The sequence below is a fragment of the Nerophis ophidion genome, linkage group LG05 (assembly GCF_033978795.1).
Source record: "Nerophis ophidion isolate RoL-2023_Sa linkage group LG05, RoL_Noph_v1.0, whole genome shotgun sequence".
Lineage (NCBI taxonomy): Eukaryota > Metazoa > Chordata > Actinopteri > Syngnathiformes > Syngnathidae > Nerophis > Nerophis ophidion.
In genome coordinates this window covers 66874128-66899497 of record NC_084615.1, presented here as the reverse complement: position 1 = coordinate 66899497, position 25370 = coordinate 66874128, and the positions used below count along the sequence as shown (strand labels likewise).

The window sequence follows — 25370 nt, the reverse complement described above, 5'->3', positions numbered from 1 at the left end:
GGATGGAAATATCCACTAATGTTACATAATTGTGCAGTCAACACAATTCTGCATCTCACCTCAGTCCAGTTGGGCCGAAGACAGCAGAGGTAGTCAAGGTCCGTCAGAGCATCAGGAAAACTTAACAGACCACAGTTTGCTTCAACTCTGTACAGTTTCAGACTCAAGTCGTCTGGAACTAAAGATGACAAGTAAGGAAAATTATTATTCACTATACTACTACTATACGTTTTAAAGGATTTTGGGTTTTTTTCACATAATATTGAAGTGCAAAGAAATCATTACAACATTTTGAGTTATATGGTGCTACATTTAGAAATACACTGAATTTAAACACAAAGATGGTATGTTAAGTATAAACTTCAAGCTGCAGCAACGATTATTTTATTAATCAAATAATCTATTGAGTTGTTCGTTTGAATAATCGGATAAAACAGAGGTTTTCAAATGGGAGCCCATGGCCACCAGGGTGTCCACAGTATAGGATATCAATATGCATCGCGATAGACGTCACCGTTACCAGTTTTTCCCCTACATGCGATTATATTGTGACGCACTACTATGGCAAAATAAAAGCTGCTACACCTTAAAAATTAGGATTTTTTTTTTTTTTTACATGAAAACAAATTTTAGTTATAGATTGTATGAATGGATATACAGTATGTCTATTTTGTATGCACTATTGGACATAATTACCATATTTTTCGGAGTATAAAGTGCACCTGGCACTGACTAAATTTTAGGAGAAAAAATATTTTCCATATACTGTATTTTTCGGATTATACGTCGCACTGGAGTATAAGACGCATTTTTGGGGGAAATTTGTTTGATAAAATCCAACACCAAGAATAGACACTTGAAAGGCAATTTAAAGTAATTAAAGAATAGTGAAATAATTGAATAATCGTACGTTATATGACGCACAAATAACCAACTGAGAACGTACCTGGTATGTTAACTTAACATATTATGGTAGGAGTCATTCAAATAACTATAACATATAGAACATGCTATACATTTACCAAACAATCTGTCGATAATCTAATTGATAAATCCGATGAAATCTTCTTCCTAGATGTCGCTTTTAAACAACTGTGCCAACTCCAAAGGTATGCGTCGCTTCCTCTTGTCGTTTTCTGCTGCATATTTCACTACGTCCAGCTTGTAATCTGCAGTACATGATTTCATTTTCGGTCCAATTTTTGTTCAACCCTTCACAGTTTTTATAAGTTACCGCCAACGATGAAATGATACATTTTAATAGCTACATCAGTAGCACACAGCATATAGCAGTTAGCATTCCATGAACCACAATGCACTTCTGCCATGAACCCCCCCCCGATTGCTGACATTTGTGTGACGATTGCTGACATTTTCTTCGTCTATTCCGCGAATGAGAAAAATAATATTTGATATTTTACCGGAATGTGTTAATAATTTCACACATAAGTCGCTCCGCAGTATATGTCGCACCCCCGGCCAAACTAAGAAAAAAACTGCGACCTATCGTCCGAAAAATACGGTAATAGCAGCAACAGGACCACATGACCTCTCCTGCCCCCCAGAAACAAGTAAACCAGTGTCGACAAAAATGTTGACATACACGAAATCCATTCATATTTAATCTAATCTTGTGGATGGGTGGGACAAATTCTTAATATATCCAATCCAGCTCTTTAATAGTGTCAAATATGAGAGAGAGTGGGGGCTGGGGGTTAGCCACAATGTAGAGCCAATCAGACACAGAAATTCTCTCCAGAAGCGCCAAAACAAAAATGTGTGGATTTGTTCCATAAGTGAAAAGGGAAGAGGGCACCTTTTATTTCTGACGCCATCAGCCGGTGAGTCATCATGACATCTACACACTGTAAGTGAGCTATCTCTATTTGTTGCTTCTACCACACTTCTAAACAGATTATGTTGAAGGCCTACATCGTAACTCCGTTTCACAACACACATACATACCTGCTTAGCTGGAGGCGTAGCATAAATATATTTTTTTATGTTTCCATGTGTAAAGGGTGGAAAATATATCAATTTTGAGACATGATGCAGCTGACCTGATGATCATCCTTGATAACTTATTTTGAGAACAATGTTTTTGTATTATTCATAAGACTACTACTTTTCAGTTTTTTACTATTGACTATTGTGTCTGAAGTCCTATTTAAGGTTTAATTCAATTCAAGAATTAGGCCATCTAGTTAAGATAAACGTTGTCCATCCATCCATCTTCTTCCGGTTGTCGGGTCGCGGGGGCAGCAGCCTAAGCAGGGAAGCCCAGACTTCCCTATCCCCAGCCACTTCAATAAATGTTGTGATGGTTGATAAAATGTGGGTGAAGGATACTTTATTTTATTTATTTTACTTGTATTTTTTTATTGCACTACTTAAAGGCCAAATGCTCTTTTGTGTCTTTCTACCTAAGTTTACATTCAATATTTAATATTGCTACTTTACGGAATCTTTTTTTATACGTGCTTTTTACTATGCATATCACATGGCACACTGCAATCTGTTGCTTTTAGATGAATGCCAAATGTTCTAAAATACTGTGTACATTTTTTAATCTTTAATCAGTTAATATAAACATATTTTACGTTAAAGATGCTACCAAACGTAATATCGTATAAAATAACAACATTTAAAATTTCAAATAATAACCAATGTGACGTCCGCTGTAACTTTAACTTTACACAGGTAAAATAATAGACATATCGTTTATTCAGCAATATAAATATATAATTGTATTAAAGTTGGCGTAGGATGTGCAGCCCTTTGATACACTTCTGATTAAGGGCTGTATAAATAAACTTTGATAGGCACCAGCGTCCCCCAAGACCCCAAAGGGAATAAGCGGTAGAAAATGGATGGATGGATGATTGCAAACCCTTCAACCCGACAGGGACAAGCGGTTAAAAATGGATGGATGGATGGATTTAAAGGGCTGATTTTTTTAAATTTTAATTGATGCATTTTGGTGTCTGCTTGCATTTTTCAATGACATTCGTTTTTTTCATATAGGAGATACAGTATAATTTTTATTTATCTGTGATATAAAAATAACACACATTTTTTTCTTTTTTTTTAGGATTTTAAAGATAACGCTTGAAAGTTGCAGCTTATGGGAGTCACAGTTGTAGCCTTCAAAGGCTCTAAAACAACTTCAAAACCCTACAGCAACGTTTTATATACACACTGCAAGTCTATATATAACGTAGTAGCAGACACGTTCATAACAATATGTAATATGTACAATATTTACCGTATTTTGGTCATTTTATGCACAGCCGGAACTAATTGTTCGTCACATTTATTTCCGCTTCCATAGCAGCGCACTTCCGACTTCCTGCAACAAATTTGTTCTTACTCCTGGACTCAAAGGTGAGTGTGTTTTCATGGCAGGCTTGGCAACAGACAACAAATACGACTATTTTTGGACAAATAAGGATTCACAACCTTATCTTTTTGAAGCTAAATATACAGAGGATGACCTGCTGCTTATAGAAGCGAGCACGAACAAGAGGCTGAAACGCTGGAGCAGACGGAAGCGAGAGAGTGCAACATGGTCACGTTGCAAATCTGGAACTTTGAGCTAAACTATACCGAATTAATGGATTGCTTATCCAGATCAACTGGACACATCCCTGGCCAGCTGGACCAAACGGACAAGTGTCCATCGAGTAAGTCACTATATTATTGTTCTTGATCCATGCAGCACATCACCGTACACTACAGTGCATAAATACTTTAAATCTGCGGACAGTTGCTACAAAAGAGCAGTGGTGTGTGGGTTTCACCGTCTGTGTGGCGGTGAACAGTGGAAAGTTTGTATTATTTGTATTGATTAATTAATGTCTATTTTCTGCTGGATCTACTCTCTATTTTATGCTGCAACTGTTGTACATATATATTTTATATATTATATAAAAATACTTGTCCAGGATGTACCCCGCCTTCCAACCTAATGCAGCTGAGATAGGCTCCAGCACCCCCCCGCAACCCCAAAAAGGGACAAGCGGGAGAAAATGGCTGAATGGATAGATAATATATCAGTATATATCATATGTAAATATTACATATATTTTATGTTTTATATTGCTACTATGGTATATTTTTAGTCCACTTTATACCTCCATTATCCATTCAATCCTTACACTTTCCCTCCTTTGTAACTGAGCTACTGTGTGGATCAATTTCCCTTGTGGATCATTAAAGTTTATCTAAGTCTAAGTCTAATGCACACATGTTTGAAGTGCAATTTCAATGTTGACTTTGTGCGTATATTTGAAAAAAGAATGAAGGTTATAGCAAGTACAAAATGTTTTGTTCATTTCAACTTGTTTCCCTTAAATACGATTGAAGTTATGAAGTGTGTTTATTCGACAACTTTAATAATCAAACAAACTAGTCGATTGATTACACAATTACTAAAAAAATCTGTAACCGCAGCCCTAATCAGAGCAACAGAATATAAATTTAAGTTGTTTTCTTATTGAACTAATCAATTAAAAGTTGCACTCCGATACTAACTTAATTGTAACTTTGAAATTAATCTGTTGTCAGCACTGTTGAAGTCTGATACTCAGGTGACATAACAGGTGCATTTCAAATCTCCAAACAATTCATTTATTGAATAGGAGGTGGCGACTTGTCCAGGGTGTACCCCGCCTACCGCAGCTGAAACAGGCTCCAGCAACCCCCGCGACACCGAAAGGGACAAGCGGTAAAAAATGGATGGATGGATAGAATAAGAGGTTTCATAACTGTTACTTAAAGCTAGTGTGTGTGTGTTCGTTCTTGTATTTCTACCCTTCTTGAGACATCAAAAAGGGAAAGTATCGTCCATATAAGGACCGTTGAACAAATTAGGAGCGAAATCATGGTCCCGATACGGAAAACCACCGCATCTCATTTGCAGCCCTAGTGCTGAAATCTATCAAAATTAGGGTGGTCCCCAAAAAGAGGGATTTCTCAAATTGACTGTGTGTAGTTTAAATATTCGGTGTAAAAATTTTAAGTGCTCCCCCTCTGGCCAACATATGTACTAACAAGTGTGTGTAAGAAATTTAAATGTATATATGTATGTACATACTGTAATAACTTGAAGTAAATAATGAAGATTAAAAACCATTGCAAACAAAAAATTCAAAACTTTTTTTTATTTTTACTAAAGGCTTACCTTTTTTATACCTACATTGTTTGTATATATATTATCTATCCATCCATTTTTTACCGCTTGTCCCGTTCGGAGTCGCGGGGGGTTGCTGGAGCCTATCTCAGCTGCATTCGGGCGGAAGGCGGAATACACCCTGGACAAGTCGCCACCTCATCACAGGGCCAACACAGATAGACAGAAAACATTCACACTCACATTCACACACTAAGGCCAAATTAATGTTGCCAATCAACCTATCCCCAGGTGCATGTTTTTGGCGTTGGGAGGACGCTGTAGTACCTGGAGGGAAACCACGCAGTCACGGGAAGAACATGCAAACTCCACAGAAAGATCCCGACCCCGGGATTGAACCCAGGACCTTCGTATTGTGAGGCTCATGCACTAACCCCTGTACATCCGTGCTGCCCTGTATGTTATCAAAGGCCTACTGAAATGAGATTTTCTTATTCAAACGGGGATAGCAGGTCCATTCTATGTGTCATACTTGATCATTTCGCGATATTGCCATATTTTTGCTGAAAGGATTTAGTAGAGAACATCCACGATAAAGTTCGCAACTTTTGGTCGCGAATAAAAAAGCCTTGCCTGTACTGGAAGTAGCAGACGATGTGCGTGTGACGTCACGGGTTGTGGAGCTCCTCACATCGTTTACAATCATGGCCACAAGCAGCGAGGACGATTCGGACCGAGAAAGCGTCGATTTCCCTATTAACTTGAGCAAGGATGAAATATTTGAGGATGAGGAAATTGAGAGTTAATGACTAGAAAAAAAAGATGTTATTAGACAAATTTACTAGGATAATTCTGGAAACTCCCTTATCTGCTTATTGTGTTACTAGTGTTTTAGTGAGATTATATGGTCATACCTGTACAACCTGAAAGTCGGAGGGGTGTGGCCACGGGTGTGGTGACCGCTACTGTCTCCGAGGGAAGCCACGTTTCTCGACGAGGCGAGGGCAGCCGGCCGGGCCGGGCTGAGATTTTTTTTTTATATCCCTCCAACAGCGGTGGAAGCATCCGTGGAGCAGAAGGGCAAAAGCTCGCTTGATCTTGATTTTCAGCTTCCACAGCTTCCTCCTGCACCTGCCTCTTTGACAGGTGCAGGAGGAACAACGCAAGCTCGCCGCTCATGTCTACGGTAAGAGACGACTTATTACCACCATTTTCTCACCGAAATCTGCCGGATGACATGTGGTAAGGAACCATTTTTGCTTGACCGCTCTGTTCCATAGTAAAGCTTCACCGTCATCTTTCGGTAATGAAAATAAGGAAACACCGGCTGTGTTTGTGTTGCTAAAGGCGGCCGCAATACACTGCTTCCCACCAACATCTTTCTTCTTTGACGTCTCCATTATTAATTGAACAAATTGCAAAAGATTAAGCAACACATATGTCCAAAATACTGTGGAATTCTGTGATTAAAACAGACTTATAGCTTGCAACAATGCTGGGCCAAAATGTCCTGTGCAATTCGTGACGTCACGTGCACGTGGCATCATACCGCGACGTTTTAGCATGATACTTCCGCGTGAAATTTAAAATTGCAATTTAGTAAACTAAACCGGCCGTATTGGCATGTGTTGCAATGTAAAGATTTCATCATTGATGTATAAACTATCGGACCGCGTGGTTGGTAGTAGTGTTTCTTGTTGAAAACGTCACGGAATGATGACGCGTGCGCGTGACGAATCGGGTTGTAGCGGACATATTAGCTCAGCACCACACACGGCTATTTGGACATCTCTGTTGCTGAATATTTTGCAATTTATTCAATTAATAATGGAGACTATAAATAAGAATGCTGTTGGTGGAAAGCGGTGGATTACAGCTGCCTTTAGCATCCAGACACAGCCGGTGTGTTTTGTTGTGAAGCTTTAACAGAGAGCGGTCAAGTGAACATGTTTCTCTACGTCAACCAGCAAGTTTTTTGATGGGAAAATTGTGATATTAAGTCAGCTTTTACCAGAGACTTCAGTGGATTATGGAAACTCCTCCTGTAGCTGTCAAAAAGGCATCTGTGATCATAGCTCCTCCATTGGCTTCTCTCTGAGACACTGGCGTTCACCGCAGCCACCCGACTTTCAGGTATGTTTTTAAAAACACTTTTGAAAACAATAGGCAGATAAGGGATTTTCCAGAATTACCCTCGTAAATGTGTTTAATTACATCTGAAATGCTACCACTGCCGCCGCTTTTTCTTTTTTTTCTTTAGTGCTTCACTCTAACTTTCCTCATCCACGAATCTTTCATCCTCGCTCAAATTAATGGTGAAATTGTCGCTTACTTGGTCCGAATGGCTCTTGCTGCTAGAGGCTATGATGATAAACAATGTGAGGATGTGAGGAGCCCTACAACCTGTGACGTCACGCGCACATCATCTGCTACTTCCGGCAAAGGCAAAGCTTTTTATTAGCGACCAAAAGTTGCGAACTTTATCGTCGATGTTCTCTACTAAATCCTTTCAGCAAAAATATGGCAATATAGCAAAATGATCAAGTATGACACATAGAATGGGCCTGCTATCCCCGTTTAAAGGCCTACTGAAAAGAGATTGTCTTATTTAAACGGGGATAACAGGTCCATTCTATGTGTCATGCTTGATCATTTCGCGATATTGCCATATTTTTGCTGAAAGGATTTAGTAGAGAACATCCACGATAAAGTTCGCAACTATCGGTGCTAAGAGAAAAGCCCTGCCTCTACCAGAAGTCGCAGACGATGTGTCAGGGTTATTTGTTGTCGAACCCCAAGATGCAGAGAAGGAGGCAGGCATTTGGTAAGTAAACATGATTTAATAAAGTTACTAAGACAAAAACAAAAACCAAAGGGTACAAACAAAAAGCACGCACATGGGGGGATATAACAAACTAAGGGCTATGAACAACTAATCGGAAGCAGGGAACAAAAAATAGTAAGCTACAAAACATCTACCAAATATAGCTTACCGCTACGCTTCATTCACATGACCAGTAGGAATGACAAGTAGAAAATGACATTGACACGACAATAATCCAGCCCTGACTGGAGGAGAAAACAGGTCTTAGATAGTAGCTGGCTGATTGATCCCAGGTGTGGCCAGGTGCCAATCAGCCACAGCTGAGGGTTACACAGCACTCAGGGAGACAAACAGGAAACAGAACCAAAATAAGAGTGCTGACAGGAACTAAAGACAAACGCAGAGGAAAAACTAAGACATAGACCAAAACTGTCAGGGACAAGCCTGACACGATGACGTCACATGTTTGATGGCTCCTCACATATTCACATTGTTTTTAATGGGAGCCTCCAACAAAAAGTCCTATTTGGACCGAGAAAACGACAATTTCCCCATTAATTTGAGTGAGGATGAAAGATTCGTGTTTGAGGATATTGAAAGCGATGGACTAGAAAAAAAAAAAAAAAAAAAAACCTGATTGCATTGGGACGGATTCCGATGTTTTTAGACACATTTACTAGGTTAATTCTGGGAAATCCCCTATCTTTCTATTGTGTTGCTAGTGTTTTAGTGAGTTTAATAGTACCTGATAGTCGGAAGGGTGTCTCCACGGGTGTCTTGACACCAGTGTCTCAGGGGAGTCGACGGCAGCATTATGGACGGGGCAAGCTCAGCTTTTCTCCGGTAAGAACTGACTTTTTAACCAAAATTTTCTCACCGAAACCTACTGGTTGACATGTCGTCGGGATCCATGTTCTCTTGACCGCCATAGGAACGTTTCACCTCCAGGAATTTTAAACAAGGAATCCCCGTGTGTTTGTGTGGCTAAAGGCTAAAGCTTCCCAACTCCATGTGTCTACTGTGACTTCTCCAATATTAATTGAACAAATTGCAAAAGATTCAGCAACACGGATGTCCAAAAAAACTGTATAATTATGCCGTTAAAGCAGACGACATTTAGCTGTGTGTGTGCGCAGCGCTCATACTTCTTAAAAACCTGTGACGTCTTGCGTACACGTCATCATCACTCAACGTTTCGAAGACGAAACTCCCGGGAAATTTAAAATTGTAATTTAGTCAACTAAAAAGGCCGTATTGGCATGTGTTGCAATGTTAATATTTCATCATTGATATATAAACTAGCAGACTGTGTGGTGGGTAGTAGTGGGTTTCAGTAGGCTTTAGAATAAGAAAATCTAATTTCAGTACGCCTTTAATGTTGTTAATACAAATCTTTGTATATATAGAAAGGGTGGTCCTAAAGAGGTAGGCATTTTCCGGAGATCTCAAGAAGGTCACAGATACAAGAAATGTGTGTGTGTGTGTGTGTGTGTGCGTGGGAGTGTGTGTGTGTGTTTAGCTTGCCTTAACCCCAGACTCCACCCACACTATAAAATTATGTAAAGAAAATGTGCTCATATGTAACAAGAAAAATGGCTTACACAAGTTTGCATGTGGAAGAATATGCAGTATATTATATTTCATTGTATTTTTTTTTTAATAAATACTTTGGAACACCAAGCCCCGGAGAGTCAATGTTGTGTAATGAAATGACTAACATACATGTTATTTTAGGGATGTTGCGTGTGTATTTCACCTTTTTGAATCCCGTCGTTGGCAGCAATTAAAGCCTCCTGGTATTGTTTGGCACGGAGCTTCTCCTGGAGATGGCACTTCAACACGGCGTTCTCTGGGCAGCACTTTTCGATGACCCCGATGAGCAGCACGTTGTTCTTCATGCTCCTCGTTTCTCTCGATTTTAGCCTCTCTTTGCACGCGGGGCACTTCGACGGCAGGTAGGCGGCCGCACACCTCCGACAGAAAGTGTGACCGCAGGTCATGCTCACCGGCTCCCACATCAGGAAGCGGCAGAGCGGGCACTCCAGCAGCTCCATGGCGGCGAGGGTTAGTAAAAAAAAATACTATTCTCCTTTAAAAAAAAAAAATTAAAAAAGGAGAAAGCAAAAGACTTTACCGCTCGGTTGCGTGTCATTTACTACACGGACGCGTAACTTATCTCGGCTGGACGCGTTGTCTTTTCCTGCCGATTACATGCATGCTGAGTCCGCTCCGTCCCAAATAATACAACATTACTCGCTAACGACTCCCTCCAGTCTCTGATATATTCGTGTAACGCGCTCTTTGTCAGCAGGTAACCTCAGAATAGCTTGAAGGTAGCGCACACAAGCACAATGCCGCCAGGTTACTGTGTTACACCATTGCATAACATAAATAAAGACCACGTGACGCAACGGCGAACGGTGATTGGCTGAGAGGCGTGTTGTGAAACACAAAGATTTCGAGTTTCATAACATAATTCTGGACGTAATTTCTTGACTGAGGAATGAGAATTTAAAACATACCCACTGAGATGGTGCGCATTTGTCATTTGTGGCAAATGCAGATTTTTTGTCACCGAAAATCGACGTCGTGGAGGGACTCCCAGGTCAGGATATTGGCGAAGGGTGCGGGGTTACCATAACAACCTTATTTCATATGTTATGCCTGCAGCTCAACACGTATTGTTAGTTTGATAACATATATGTGATAATGCGGTAAAGGTTAAGGGGGAAAAGGCTCAATTATCTGTTGTCTGTTTTAATCGTTGTGCAAATCAGTAGCTTTATTCTAATGCTGGGGTGTCCAAACTTTTTCCACTGAGGGCAGCTCACTGAAAAATGAAAGCATTTTGGAGCCATTTTGAAATGTTTCGTTTTCAAAACCATTAAGGCTCCCCTCCATTGTCCATACATCCATTTTTCTACCGCTTATTCCCTTTGGGGTTGCAGGGGGCGCTGGTGCCTATCCCAGCGACAATCTGACGGAAGGCGGTGTACACCCTGGACAAGTCGCTGTCTCATCACAGGGCCAACACAGATAGACAGACAACATTCATACTCACATTCACACACTAGGGCCAATTTAGTGTTGCCAATCAACCTATCCCCAAGTGCATGTCTTTGGAGGTGGGAGGAAGCCGGAGTACCCAGAGGGAACCCATCCATGCATTCACGTGGAGAACATGCAAACTCCACACAGAAAGATCCAGAGCCCGGGATTGAACCCAGGACTACTCAGGACCTTCGTATTGTGAGGCAGACGCACTAACCCCTCTCCCACCGTGAAGCCCCTCCATTGTATCCGATGTAATCAATCAATCAATGTTTATATATCCATCCACTCATCTTCTTCCGCTTATCCGAGGTCGGGTGGCGGGGGCAGCAGCCTAAGCAGGGAGATAACACCTGTAAATGACTGTCTTAGAATGGCCAAAGGTATAGATGTGTGTGTCCAAGTTTAAGGAAACAGCAGGTTCTCTTTTTGTAATGGATTTATTAAAATGTTTGCAAGCTGGGTAACGTTTTCTGTGGTTTGGAACAACACCGCACACAAACAACTATGAAAGATTTAGACATTATTACATACAGATAATGTGTCATGAGACATGCAAATATAAATTAAATACACAGAGGACATATTTGAAGGAAATTAAATGAGCTCAAATATACCTACAAACGAGACGTAATGATGCAATATGTACATACAGCTAGCCTAAATAGCATGATCGTGTCGATTAGCTTGCAGTCATCCAGCCATCCATCTTCTTCCGCTTAGCCGAGGTCGGGTCGCGGGGGCAGCAGCCTAAGCAGGGAAGCCCAGACTTTCCTCTCCCCAGCAGGGGCGTCACTAGAACTAATACTGTACTGGGGCACACCTGGGGCACAAATAATTCATGTGAGCGTGCAAAGCGCGCAAGCAAAAACATTTTTAGCACTTATTTATCATAAAAAATACATAGTGCTTAAACTATGAAATCATATCAGATTATGTTTTATGGATCTTTGATTAACCACCTGAAATTAACTAATGCATTTGACCTACTTGTGCACTTTTTTACTCCAGACTTCTAAACTGCTACTGGTAAAAGCAAAAAGGAAGAGCAATGAATCTTTTTGAAATATACATTGCAGTAATCATCTGCTAATTTAACATCTACAAAAGTAAAACAAAATATAAAGCACCCCTACATCTCTGGGTTCTCTTATATTATTTAATTTCCATTTATGGCAATGTGGCTAATCCTATTTCAGATACACAAAACTATAAAATATACACAAAACAATAAAGCCACAGTAGTAGAATAAATGAACAACTGTTGTGTGTTTGTTCAGGGAATCATTTTCTGAGAAGTAAACTGTAACGTCTCGTTTTCATTTTTGCAAAGTGGTCAATCACTCTGGACAGACATGGAAATATTACAGTAACTGTTATACAGTTGACCAGTGGTTCCCAACTGCTGGGTCGTGACATAAAAGTGGATTGTGTGTCATTTTCAGTGAGTCGCAGTCAGATGTGTGCATGGAAAAAAAAAAGTTTAGGGAGAAAAAAATCTAATTGTGGCAACAAAACCAGATATTTTTAGCCATTTTTCTAGTGACTTTTAGTGAGTATTTTAGCAAAAGGAAAACCGACTAACAAGTTGGAGGAGGACTCAGGACAGACATGGAAATATATTTTAAAAAAATTTAAATGGGGCAACAAAACCCGATATTTTCAGCCATCTTTCTGAAAACAAATACAGAAATGTTACTATTTTTTCTGGAAACAAAACCAGATGCTTTAGCTGTAACCATTTTTCTGGTGACAAAACAAGATTATTTTAGTCAAAGTCACACCGATTAACAAGACAAGTCTACTGTGCTATTTTTCTGTGAAATAAACTTGAATGATTTCAAAATTTGGCTCACGACTTGATGATATGGAAAAATGTTTTTCTTCCTGAAGATAAACCATTTGAGAAGCACTCAACTCACACATGCTTACTCCGAATCATCATTGATGCAGAACCAGCAGACAATAACCAACATTATGTTTCATGTTCATCGGAAATTCCCCGACAGCTCGTACAGCAAATGAATATGTTTGTCTTGATACAAGGAATAACGCTAGCTAACTTAGCATCAACTTAAGACAATGGTGTTGCCTAGCTAGCTAGGACTTCACTTACATCTCTCATTCCTGCTGCTTCTTCTCTGCTGCGGCGAATAACTTTCTTAAATCCATCTAGGAGTTACAGTTTGAGTCAAATCAAAATCAAAATAATCTACCTCACGCAGTGATTCTCATCCTCTCTCTCGCTCTCTCTCAACCAAGTCTCGATCCACACGTGAATAAATTACCATATTAAGTAGCCATGTGCTCATTGTTTCGTGGAGTGAATACAGTAGCAATCAATTACCATACTAAGTAGTATGTGCGCTGTTGTCTATGTTATGTAGACTTAAAACTCTGAAGCATTTTTTTTATTGGTGACATTTTTACTGGGGCACTGCAGATCAATAGTGGGGCACGTGACCCAGTGAAATATGTCTGGCGAAGCCCCTGCTCCACAGCAAATTCGTCCAGCTCTTCCCGGGGGATCCTGAGGCGTTCCCAGGCCAGCCGGGAGACATAGTCTTCCCAATGTGTCTTGGGTCTTCCTCGTGGCCTCCTACCGGTTGGACGTACCCTAAATACTTCCCTAGGGAGGCATTCAGGTGGCATCCTGACCAGATGCCCGAACCAGCTAATCTGGCTCCTCTCGATGTGGAGGCTTTGAGCTCCTCCCAGATGGCAGGGCTTCTCACCCTATCTCTAAGGGAGAGCCCCGCCACCCGGCGGAGGAAACTCATTTCGGCCGCTTGTACCCGTGATCTTGTCCTTTCAGTTATAACCCAAAGCTCATGACCATAGTCGAGGATGGGAACGTAGATCAACCGGTAAATTGAGAGCTTTGCCTTCCGGCTCAGCTCCTTCTTCACCACGACGGATCGATACAGCGTCCGCATTACTGAAGACGCCGCACCGATCCGCCTGTCGATCTCATAATCCACTCTTCCCTCACTCGTGAACAAGACTCCTAGGTACTTGAACTCCTCTATTTAGGGCAGGGTCTCCTCCCCTAACCCGGAGATGGCACTCCACCCTTTTCCGGGCGAGAACCATGGACTCGGACTTGGAGGTGCTGATTCTCATCCCAGTTGCTTCACACTTGGCTGTGAACCGATCCGATCCAGTGAGAGCTGAAGATCCTGGCCAGATGAAGCCATCAGGACCACATCATCTGCAAAAAGCAGAGACCTAATCCTGCGGCCACCAAACCGGAACCCCTCAACGCCTTGACTGTGTCTAGAAATTCTGTCCATAAAAGTTTTAAACAGAATTGGTGACAAAGGACAGCCTTGGTGGAGTCCAACCCTCACTGGAAATGTGTCCGACTTACTGCCGGCAATGCGGACCAAGCTCTGACATAGTTTATACGTTTATGTATAAACATTGGTTTATATTTTATTATTTATTTTTATTCAGACATTGGTGGACCTCAGGATAGTATTTGAATGTTGTTTTTAATATTGTTGTGCAGCACTTTGGAGACATTTTGTTGTTTAAATGTGCTATATAAATAAAGTGGATTGGATTTATATATATCCCTAAATCATAAGTGTCTCAAAAGGCTGCACAAGCCACGACACCCTCGGTTCAGAGCCCACATTAGGTAAAAGTCCCAGGGACCCAAAAAGGTAATTAAAGTGATTTAAAAAAAAGTAATTTATTAATATACATTTGTTATTGTCACTACCTTTATAGATCAACTTCAGATATACAGTATCCATTGACATGTTTTTTTTATATTTAATGGCCCCTTTTTTCAATGAAAACAGTGTTCCAAAGAGTTTTTCAAAATGGAATATTTGATGTGAAGGAATTGGAACCTTAAGTACATATCATACCAAGGCAAAGACTATAAAAAATGGGACTCATTACTCTGTGTTTGACACTAAGCATCAAAAGTTGGAATTGGGGGTCGAATCACCAAAATTATTTCTGAGCGCGGCCACCGCTGCTGCTCACTGCTCCCCCTCACCTCCCAGGGGGTAAACAAGGGGGATGGTTTGTAAACTATAACAAAAATGACAAAATATTGTTAGGGAGCGGGGGACTAATGGTTTAAAACAGAGCAAATAGTAGGAAATTATTAAAATATTTAAGTCATTTTTACACAGTCATCAATGTTACAAATGAAAATTTGTTTAACACACCTCCTATAAGCCATCTGAACACAACATGCTGTACATGTTTAATGACCAAGAAAATTTGTGATATCTAATCATAAATCGTATCAATATATAAATATTTTGCTATTTTAGAATATGCCGATGGCATTATGAGATGAGCTGTGGACTGAAACAGCCCCTGCACTGTGCTGATCACAGACAACCTTTATCTAATATGTGATGTATTAGAAATATGCATCAGACAATGCTTGGTTTTACAGGTAATTCAGTGACTGAATGGAATTTACTATTGCACTAGTTGTTGCATCATACAGCAAAGTTTTTAAAAGGTTCTCCATTCAGGCTTCTTAATAAGTAAAACATCCGACACAATTTAGGACAATGGAGGATGTACAATAAAACAATAAAAACAGCCATATACATTTTATAGCATAAAGAAAGGGCTTCATTTTGTACGGTACAATAGCCTTTGATATAGCTGTTTGATCTCATTTTGACTTTCCTATTGCTGGAAGTTGAGATGGAAAGAAATGTGGCAGAATCAAATGAATGCCAATTTCTGCATAATACAAATTACGACATTGATATTTTAGAAACAAAACATTTTTTGACATTGCAACAGGACACATCTTTATTGGATTTATTACAAACAAAGGGAAGTTGGCCACCCTATTCCTGTGTAATTATTTGTTTCCTCCGCAGGACAATAATTACAGAAAATGTATGTATGGATGGATGGATAAATGTCTTTCCTGAGGCCATGAAAGAATACAAACAATGCTCTTTAAATAAAATAAATTCTAAAGTAAAGTGGTATTCAAGTCCAATGACAACATAGCATATTCAAAAACATTTACAGTTCATGTTTACAAAAAAAGTCCACACAAAAGAAAACCTATGCAATTTTATCAATAATACTGCACATGGCAGCGTCTTTGTCCCATGTTTTGTCCTGCTTTACTATAGTTGCAGTCTTGTTCTGATGAGCAGCTGCCATACAGCTTGCTCCTGCTTCCTCGACTTCCATGGGTTCTGTTTTCAGCCTGGGTCCCTGCCCAGAGGGGCCAACACTGCTCTCTGCTGCCACAGTCCTGGTCCCATTCCCAGCACTGTCAGATTCCTCCATCTGTGGTAAGTCATCGGGCAAGGAGGCAAGGCAGCCTTGGATCATCTCGACCACCCGCTCCAAGTGTTTTTGGAACCGCTCTGCTGTCTCAAGTCTCTGTCGTTTTTGCACCTCCATCATCACCCTCAACGTCTCCCGGGCTTGATGTGGCCTATACTCATTTATCAGGTGATGCATGTGAACAAAAAGAAGTTTCAAGTCCTCCAGTTTCTCTTCTCGCTTTATACTGCCAGGACTCTTAATGAGGATGTCCAGAAGGTCAAGAAAGTTCACCAGGATTGACATGTTCAGCTTCTTGAGCTCACGTTTATGGTCAAACTGCACAGGATGAAGCCTCTCGATGCCTTGGCTCTCCAGAGGCCGAATGATCAGGTCGTCACACTGGAACTGGTTGCCAAACATCATGTAGCTGTCTCTGATAGGTGGAGGTGGTTTAGGTGCCATACCCTTGCAGACATTTTCATCCGTGTACTCCTTGATGTACTGCATTGGCGGAGGAGGCAGGGCGCTAACCTGCTGTGGTTCTCCCATGATGCTTGTCTGAAAAAGTAAGCAACATGAAATCTGGCCATATTCATAAGCATTCCACCACCCCCAAATTGTCTAGCACATATTGCTATAAGGCAGGGGTCAGCAACATTTACCACTCAAAGAGCCATTTTGACCCGTTTCACAAAATAAAGAAAACAATGGGAGCCGAAAAACTCTTTTGAAATTTAAAATGAAATAACACTGCATACAGAGGTTTTTTTTTTTTTGCTTTGTGCTATGTATAAACCAGGGATCTCAGACACGCGGCCCGCACCTTAATGAGAAAATTTAATGTTAGTGCAGCCCGCGAGTTTTACATGAATGCTGCTTGACAGCATTACACTTACGTTAAAGAGGTTCATTTAGCCTACTGATGTGTATTTATAAATGGTTGAATTATATAGGCTAGTAAGCTACCTTACCATTTATAAATAAAAGCATTACATTTGCCAACCCTCCCATATTTTCCTGAGGTTCCCAAATTGTCAAAGTATCTATTCTCGTGAATATCTGATGATATTCATCCAATCAACAATAATGAGGGAGTGCAATGAAAGCGCTGCCTTTAACGCCCTCTACAACATGCACAAACGGCTTACCAGCCCAGTTGCATGTTTGTGGCTCCTGCAGACGCACGCTCACTGCTGCAAGACATACTTGTTCAACAGCCATAAGGGTTACACTGAGGGTTGTAATATAAACAACTTTAACACTCTTACTAATATACACCACACTGTGAACCCATACAATACAAAAATGACAAACGCATTTCGGGAGAACATCCGCATTGTAAGACAACATAAACACAACAGTACAACTACCCAGAATCCCATGCATCCCTGACTCTTACTGGTAACATTATACACACCCGCTAGCGTATAATGTTGCCAGGAACAGTCATGTTGAACAAGTATGTCTGGGCAGGTAAGTATGTTAATTGACAAGAGCTGCGTAAAGCATGTGACTTGCCGACAAGCAGATAGCATTGTGTTAAAGCGAGCGCAAAGACATGTTGAAGAGGAAGTTAAAAGCATTGCAATCACGGCACGCACTCAATATTGTAGACCAGGTGAAGACCGGAGAATGCTGTCCCCGAGTGATTCCCAGGAGAGGCACCAAACTCCGGAAACCTCCCGAAATAATCGAGGGGGTTGTTGATTATGCAGCTGAGCCACATCAGAGTGATCAAAGACCCGCATGCGGCTCCGGAGCCGCGGGTTATCGACCCCTGCTGTAAGGTGACACAATTGTTATCGCTTGGATTTTATTGACGTCACATCCGGCTCATGTCCCGCCAATTAAATATGCATGGGGGTCAAGCTTGCTCTGTTTTTAATGGGTACATGGTGCCATTTTACGAGGAAAAAATGTACTGTGCCTGTGTTTTCAGCTCTACGAATCATTCAAATCGCGAAAATTATAGCATATTTTTTAGAGTTCCTCGACAGGTAATCCAAAATGATTTACAAAACGACGACGAGAGAAGCATGCTGCTCACACTCCCGTCCAAGGGAGCAGAGTCGAACAATGCATGAGTTTGCATATAGGGTTTGGCGATATATCGATATACTCGATATATAGCGGGTTTGTCTCTGTGCGATATAGATAAGTATTCGAGTATACTTTCTCAGGCAGTTGCTTATAGCTGGGGGCATTACACTACAGGCTCTTCTCACTCTGTTGTCTCTCCTCACGGACAAGCGCACCTTTTTACATACGTCACAAACTGTCACGTCATACGTCACATACGTATATGCCCTCGCGGAGCAGACGTAGCAGGACGGGGAACATTAGCTGTGGTGCTAGCGGTAATACGAGAGAAAGAAGGTGCGAATCTGGTAACAAATGAAAAAAGAATTCCCAAGAAAAACAGCAGGAGGTCCATCGTCTGGCAGTGGTTCTGCTTCAAGCGGGAAGATGTCGAACAAACTACCGTAATTTGTCAAGTGTGGTGCTAAAGCGTTGCTACCAAAAGTAGCATTAATGCTAATATGTAGCAACATTTGAATGGTCACCTGATAGAGAATGTGTTTTTACTCCACATGTCAACATCTCCATTTGGTGCCATACGCCCACAAAATCATGCACAAAAGTGCACTTTATTTGTTTTAAACTATTGTAGTGGTGTTCTGTACAAAAACTGCACATTAATTTAGTGTTGTTTTGATATGTCATCTTAGTGACATGGCTTCACGGTGGCAGAGGGGTTAGTGCGTCTGCCTCACAATACGAAGGTCCTGCAGTCCTGGGTTCAAATCCAGGCTCAGGATCTATCTTTCTGTGTGGAGTTTGCATGTCCGCCCCGTGAATGCGTGGGTTCCTTCCGAGTACTCCGGCTTCCTCCCACTTCCAAAGACATGCACCTGGGCATAGGTTGATTGGCAACACTAAATTGGCCCTAGTGTGTGAATGTGGGTGTGAATGTTGTCTATCTGTGTTGGCCCTGCGATGAGATGGCGACTTGTCCAGGGTGTACCCCGCCTTCCGCCCGATTGTAGCTGAGATAGGCACCAGTGCCCCCCGCGACCCCAAAAGGGAATAAGCGGTAGAAAATGGATGAATGGATGGATCTTAGTGACATCTTGCACAAAAGTGCACTCATAGCTTGTTTTAAAATGTCTCAGACAATTTTGCACTTTCTGTTTTGGAAATGACATAAATGTTTGTGCCACAGCTTAATAACTGTTTAATACATACAGTTTTGGTCAATTGACTTAATTGTGGTTTCCCTCTCTGCATGAAAGTTTAAAATGAGCATATATTAATGCAGTATGAACAAGAATGTTTTAATAGAGCTACAGAGTCCTCATACTGGTGTGATTATATGTATCAAGTGTTAATTCAAGGCTGAGGCTAAATTTCGAGATACATATCGTGTATCGCGATATGGCCTAAAAATTAAGATATTAAAAAAAGGCCATATCGCCCAGCCCTAGTCCGATATACTTTCAATGTTATGTTTTTCCCATTTAAGTATTGTCTTGATATGTATTTCTTTAACATGTGTTTGTTTACTTTGATCGTTTTGAAAAGCACCAACTCGGCAAATCTAAATAACAGAAAACAAAAAGAAGCTTTCAGGACAGAAAAAACGTTGATATCTATCATTATGTTTTGATAAAGTCGAGAAAAAACACTCTACTCGTAAACGGTGAGTGTAACAGCAACAAACATGGCATCCATCCATCCATTTCCTACCGCTTATTCCCTTTCGGGGTCGCGGGGGGCGCTGGCGCCTATCTCAGCTACAATCGGGCGGAAGGCGGGGTACACCCTGGACAAGTCGCCACCTCATCGCAGAACAACATGGCAGTAGATGCAAAATTGAATCATGAAATGCAACCTTACCCGAGCAAACACTAAGCATATTTATCCGGGAGAATCTTGTTACCAATTTACTTGAACCGGCCACATACAAAGAAGTTGTAGACCTCCACGCTTTTCCAAGTTTTCATCTGTTTTGTTATGTACTGTAGAATGGTGTCAGGAGCACCATAGCTCGATATGTCTGGGAACAGAACTGATGTATAGTCCTTGATATCCGGCGGAGGGGGGGCGCTGGCGCCTATCTCAGCTGCATTCGGGCGGAAGACAGGTACTCCCTGGACAAGTTGCCACCTCATCGCAGGGCCAACACAGATAGACAAACAACATTCACACTCACATTTACACACTAGTGACAATTTAGTGTTGCCAATCAACCTATCCCCAGGTACATGCCTTTGGATGTGGGAGGAAGCCGGAGTACCCAGAGGGAACCCACGCAGTCTCGGGGAGAACATGCAAACTCCACTCAGGAAGATCCCGAGGCTGGGATTGAACCCAGGACTGCTCAGGACCTTCGTATTGTGAGGGAGATGCACTAACCCTCTCCCACTGTGTTGCCCTCGAAAAAAACATTTTGATAAAATATAGAGATCTATTCCACTACAGAGTTTGATTTGTTGCTCGTATCTGATTTTCGCAGGAAGTTTTAAGACACTTTTGTACACAGATAATTCACGTGCTACTTGGCTTGATTGACCACCACTGGTTTTCACTTGCAGGAAGAAGTCACGTAACGGAATACTAGCAATTGTAAATGTATTTAATAAGGTCATGTTCAGCTGATTACTCCCTTTTCCAAAGAAATGCACCTATTGGTAGGCTGATTGGCAACACTAGACTTGGCCCTAGTTGGTGAATGTGAGTTTTAGCTTGTCTGTCTATCGGTGTTGGCCCTGCGATGAGGTGGCGACGTGAAGCTGGGATAGGCTCCAGCACACCTGCAATCCCTACTGAGGGACTAGCGCTAGGAGATGGATAATGTACATTGAGGACGTTAAGTTCAAGTCTGTTTGAATTAACAGTCACTCATGATGGTTTTGATGTAAGTTAGTGCTGCATTCAATGTAGTTCTGTAAATTACGATACTACTATGTATTTCACCGCATTTAGGTAAAACCGACGGGCGTTTTGTTCGCCACTTCCAAAAGTAGTTTACGGTCATTTACAACGTCATATAAAATGATTAGCGATATACCTCCTGAGCCCTGAAAATACTTTAAGACCATTTCTTCTCCCCAAGCGCCAAATATTAATAGAACGCACCAGACTCAGTAAACGTAGCTAGCGTTAGCAGCAAGCTACATGTCGTTGTCGCTACATAGTTACGTCTGCTCTTTAAATTTAGGAATACACCACAAGACAGACAATGAGAAAGATATATCCCTGCATACCTCCAAAATGGCTCTTTATGTCAGGCAACTGTAAGACTTCGTTGGAATTTTGAGAACGCTGTGTGACAGGACAGATCGCATCTAACTGCTTACCCTAAAGCGGACATGGAGAAGGACTACGTTAATTCTATTGGTTGAAATATTCTCGTGACCCAATTTCGTCGTTTGGATTGGTCAGTATGTAGGAAAAATCTAAAGTCCTGATTGGTCGTTACACGTCACACGTCACTGCACCATATAAAACGTCACTTCCTGTATATATTTGCAAATAACTAACATATTGATTGATTGACTGATACTTTTATTAGTAGATTGCACAGTACAGTACATATTCCGTACAATTGACCACTAAATGGTAACACCCGAATAAGTTTTTCAACTTTTTTGAATCGGGGTCCACGTTAATCAATTCATGGTAAATCCATCCATCCATTTCTTACCGCTTGTCCCGTTTGGGGTCGCAGGGGGTCGCTGGAGCCTATCTCAGCTGCATTCGGGCGGAAGGCGGGGTACACCCTGGACTTTTGTAAGAGTTTATTTCGAACATGCATAGCTACAACATGACTGTAACTGTTGGTATATTACAGATTATTTATTGAATGTTCTTGATATCGTCTGTCTATCTGTGTTGGCCTTGCGATGAGGTGGCGACTTGTCCAGGGTGTACCCAGACTTCCGCCCGATTGTAGCAGAGATAGGCGCCAGCGCCCCCCGCGACCCCTAAAAGGGAATAAGCGGTAGGAAATGGATGGATGGATATTCAGCGACTGTTTTTTTTTAAATTCTAAGTGCTTGATAATGACCAAGTTTTTCCACAGTACTACAACTGCAAACCCAAATAACCTACTGTGTTTAGTGTAGGGGGCCCCAAACTTTTTGGCTCGAGGGCCGCATTGGGTTAGAACAATTTGGCCGGGGGCCGGGCTGTGTGTGTGTGTGTGTGTGTATATATATATATATATATATATATATATATATATATATATATATATATACATATACATATATATGCATCGCATCTCATAAGCTTGACAAAATACTGTGTCCAGTATTTTCACAAAGATAAAATAAGTCATATTTTTGGTTCGTTTAATAGTTAAAACACATTTACATTATTGCAATCAGTTGATAAAATATTGTCCTTTACAATTATATAAGCTTTTTACAAAAATCTACTACTCTGCTAGCATGTCAGCAGACTAGGGTAGATCCTGCTGAAATCCTATGTATTGAATGAATACAGAATCCTTTTAAATTGGGAAAAAATTGTTTTTGAATCGAGAATCCAATCGAATCGAAAAAATAGATATTTTATCGAATCGTGACCCCAAGAATCGATATTGAATCGAATCGTGGAACACCCAAAGATTCACAGCCCTAATATATGTATGTATATATATATATATGTGTGTATATATGTAGGTGTGGGAAAAATCACAAGACTACTTCATCTCTACAGAACTGTTTCATGAGGGGTTCCCTCAATCATCAGGAGATTTTAATGGAAGCATTCACATTCAATGGTTTATATAGGGCACAGAGTGGGTGGGTACAGGCAGGCGTAGGGTGTGGTGATTGGCTCATGTGTTACCTATACATATTATATATATATATATAATATATATATATATATATATATATATATATATATATATATATATATATATATATATATATATATATATATATTTCTCGCGCACTAATTGACTGAAAGAGCGCGCACTTGCCGCTAATGATGTCACATTATTGATGAGAAAATGCATTTTTCGACAATATGATTTGCCTGACCGGCTAGGAGACACCAAGAGTAACAAGAGTAAAATGGATTAGAAAGGACAGATTTTAAAAATAAAATTAAATAACTTTTTTTTTTTTTAACTTGGGACTTCCCACGGGCCGGATTTTGGACGCTGGCGGGACCCCTGGTTTAGTGTAAGCAAGTGCGTATGTTCAATACATTATATCAACTTGTACATTTAGAATACTCCATAATGTTGGTTATAGAGAACACACAAACTCTCTATACATTATTTAACAATTATTTAAATGTACTAATCTGGTATATTTTTAAACAGCTAAAACAGGGCTGCCAGTTTTCAGAAAATGAAAAGCGTGAGATTTTAGTGGCACTATGCGTTTGAAAAAAATGTTTGGCCTTTTTTTTTTAACACTGATTTGGCCTGTTGTAATGTCGGTTTATACTTAAGCCTGATGTACTCACCTCCCTCAGCTTGCTGTACACTGTGGCCTCCTAACGCTAGCCTTAATTGACCTAACCAGAAATTACCTACTCAGTGGCCTAGTGGTTAGTGTCTGCCCTGAGATCGGTAGGTTGTGAGTTCAAATCCTGGCCGAGTCATACCAAAGACTATAAAAATTGGGACCTATTACCTCCCTGCTTGGCATTTAGCATTAAGGGTTGGAATTGGGGGTTAAATCAGCATAAATGATTCCCAGGCGTGGCACCACTGCTGCCCACTGCTCCCCTCACTTCCCAGGGGGTGAACAGTGGGATGGGTCAAATGCAGAGGACAAATTTCATGTGTGTGACAATCATTGGAACTTTAACTTTAACTTTAAATCACAAACTGAAATAATCTCAATGCACCTGGGGATAGGTTGATTGTCAACTCTAAATTGTCCCTAGTTTGTGAATGTTGTCTGTCTATCTGTGTTGGCCCTGCGATGAGGTGGCGACTAGTCCAGGGTGTACCCCGCCTTCTGCCTAGAATGAAACTGGGATAGTCTCCAGCCCAAACCCCGACTGGGACGAGCGGTAGAAAATGGATGCTGGCTCTTCTGTCTCACCCTCTGCATCTGTGTTTCCAGTTTGTATCACTTCTCCATCTCTTCTACGTCCTCACTGTCCTCAATCTCTTATGATCTCTTTTGATCTTCCTATGTTGCCAACTCCTCTGTAAAAAAAAAGTAGCTATTGATTGTCATAAAAGTTGCTAGAAATTTCTCGATGACATCTTTGGCTCATTTGCATAATTGATTACAATGGATGATGTAAGAGAGAGGAATAACGTAGTGGGAGACACAAAAGTCAGTTAAAAATGCAAATTATTTTGTAAATTAAATCTGTAAATTATTTTTTTTCTGTTGATTGTTAGTCTGGTTGTATTTTTTTTTTGTTCTTCATCGAAAGTAACTGCCTCGTGTTCCCCGCGTACAAATAAGTAGTGATGTTTCTTTCATTGTATCTTCTGACCAACAAGCATGTAGACAATTAGAGCATGACAAAGTTTATACTGTACAAGGGACACTAAGCATGAAAACAGATACAGCGTGATGAACTTCACATTGATGCACACAATTTTCCAGTAACAAACAAAAGTTGCGTTAGCACCACCGAACTACGACGAGTTGTGCCCGTAAAACAAAATTTGACGGCGAACTTGACGTGGTAGCACAATTCAATAGACCCCACTATCGAGTTACTGTACGCTATTGATAGCTTTTTTTTAAGGAAGCAGCCCAATATGACAGAACAACGGAGGGTTATGCAGGGAGCACTGGAGGCAGGACAGGCATGCTTCGGAGTTCGGGGGTTGGGTTGGTTTGCAAAGGTCACGGTGCATTTTGGCTTCATTCTGGGGTTCTTATGTCTGGAGCTTTTTTCTTAAAGCACTGCATTTAGAGCACAGATGGGAACAAACCAACTACTATTTTCTGGGGTGTGATAGGATGAAGGAGTATGATTAAATAAGCTTTGCTTCGTATACTTGCTTTCGAACATGTTGAACTGGGAATTGTAAATCATTTGGATTTTGATGTAACTTTGTTAGCATGTTCGAAATAAACTTACACTACTGCATCTCAT

General features: G+C 40.8%; 2 protein-coding genes and 1 long non-coding RNA gene across 4 annotated transcripts in view; 1 reads left to right on the top strand and 2 right to left on the bottom strand.

Moving 5' to 3' along the window:
* The window catches only part of lonrf4 (LON peptidase N-terminal domain and ring finger 4), a 33114-nt gene extending 22761 nt beyond the window's left edge, over positions 1 to 10353 (bottom strand). Inside the window, exons 1-2 of one of the 2 annotated variants that reach the window (XM_061901830.1) lie at positions 9712 to 10353; positions 60 to 178 (exon numbers count right to left, since the gene is read on the bottom strand). In XM_061901830.1, the coding sequence (XP_061757814.1) occupies positions 60 to 178; positions 9712 to 10009 (417 nt within the window). In that variant the 5' untranslated portion in view covers positions 10010 to 10353. The remainder of the gene's footprint in view (positions 1 to 59; positions 179 to 9711) is intronic. The other variant, XM_061901829.1, reaches the window with a different exon arrangement.
* Positions 9742 to 11473, top strand: LOC133553533 (uncharacterized). The gene is made up of 2 exons (XR_009806934.1): positions 9742 to 10560; positions 10904 to 11473. It is a non-coding gene; the product is annotated as an uncharacterized LOC133553533 (long non-coding RNA).
* A 4299-nt stretch (positions 11474 to 15772) lies between these two features.
* Positions 15773 to 21686, bottom strand: med7 (mediator complex subunit 7). Its single transcript, XM_061901828.1, has 2 exons — positions 21545 to 21686; positions 15773 to 16835 (listed from the first exon to the last, which is right to left on the bottom strand). The coding sequence occupies exon 2, from the start codon at positions 16824 to 16826 to the stop codon at positions 16065 to 16067; it is 762 nt and encodes a 253-aa protein (XP_061757812.1). The 5' UTR covers positions 16827 to 16835; positions 21545 to 21686; the 3' UTR covers positions 15773 to 16064.
* Positions 21687 to 25370: the final 3684 nt, after the last annotated feature.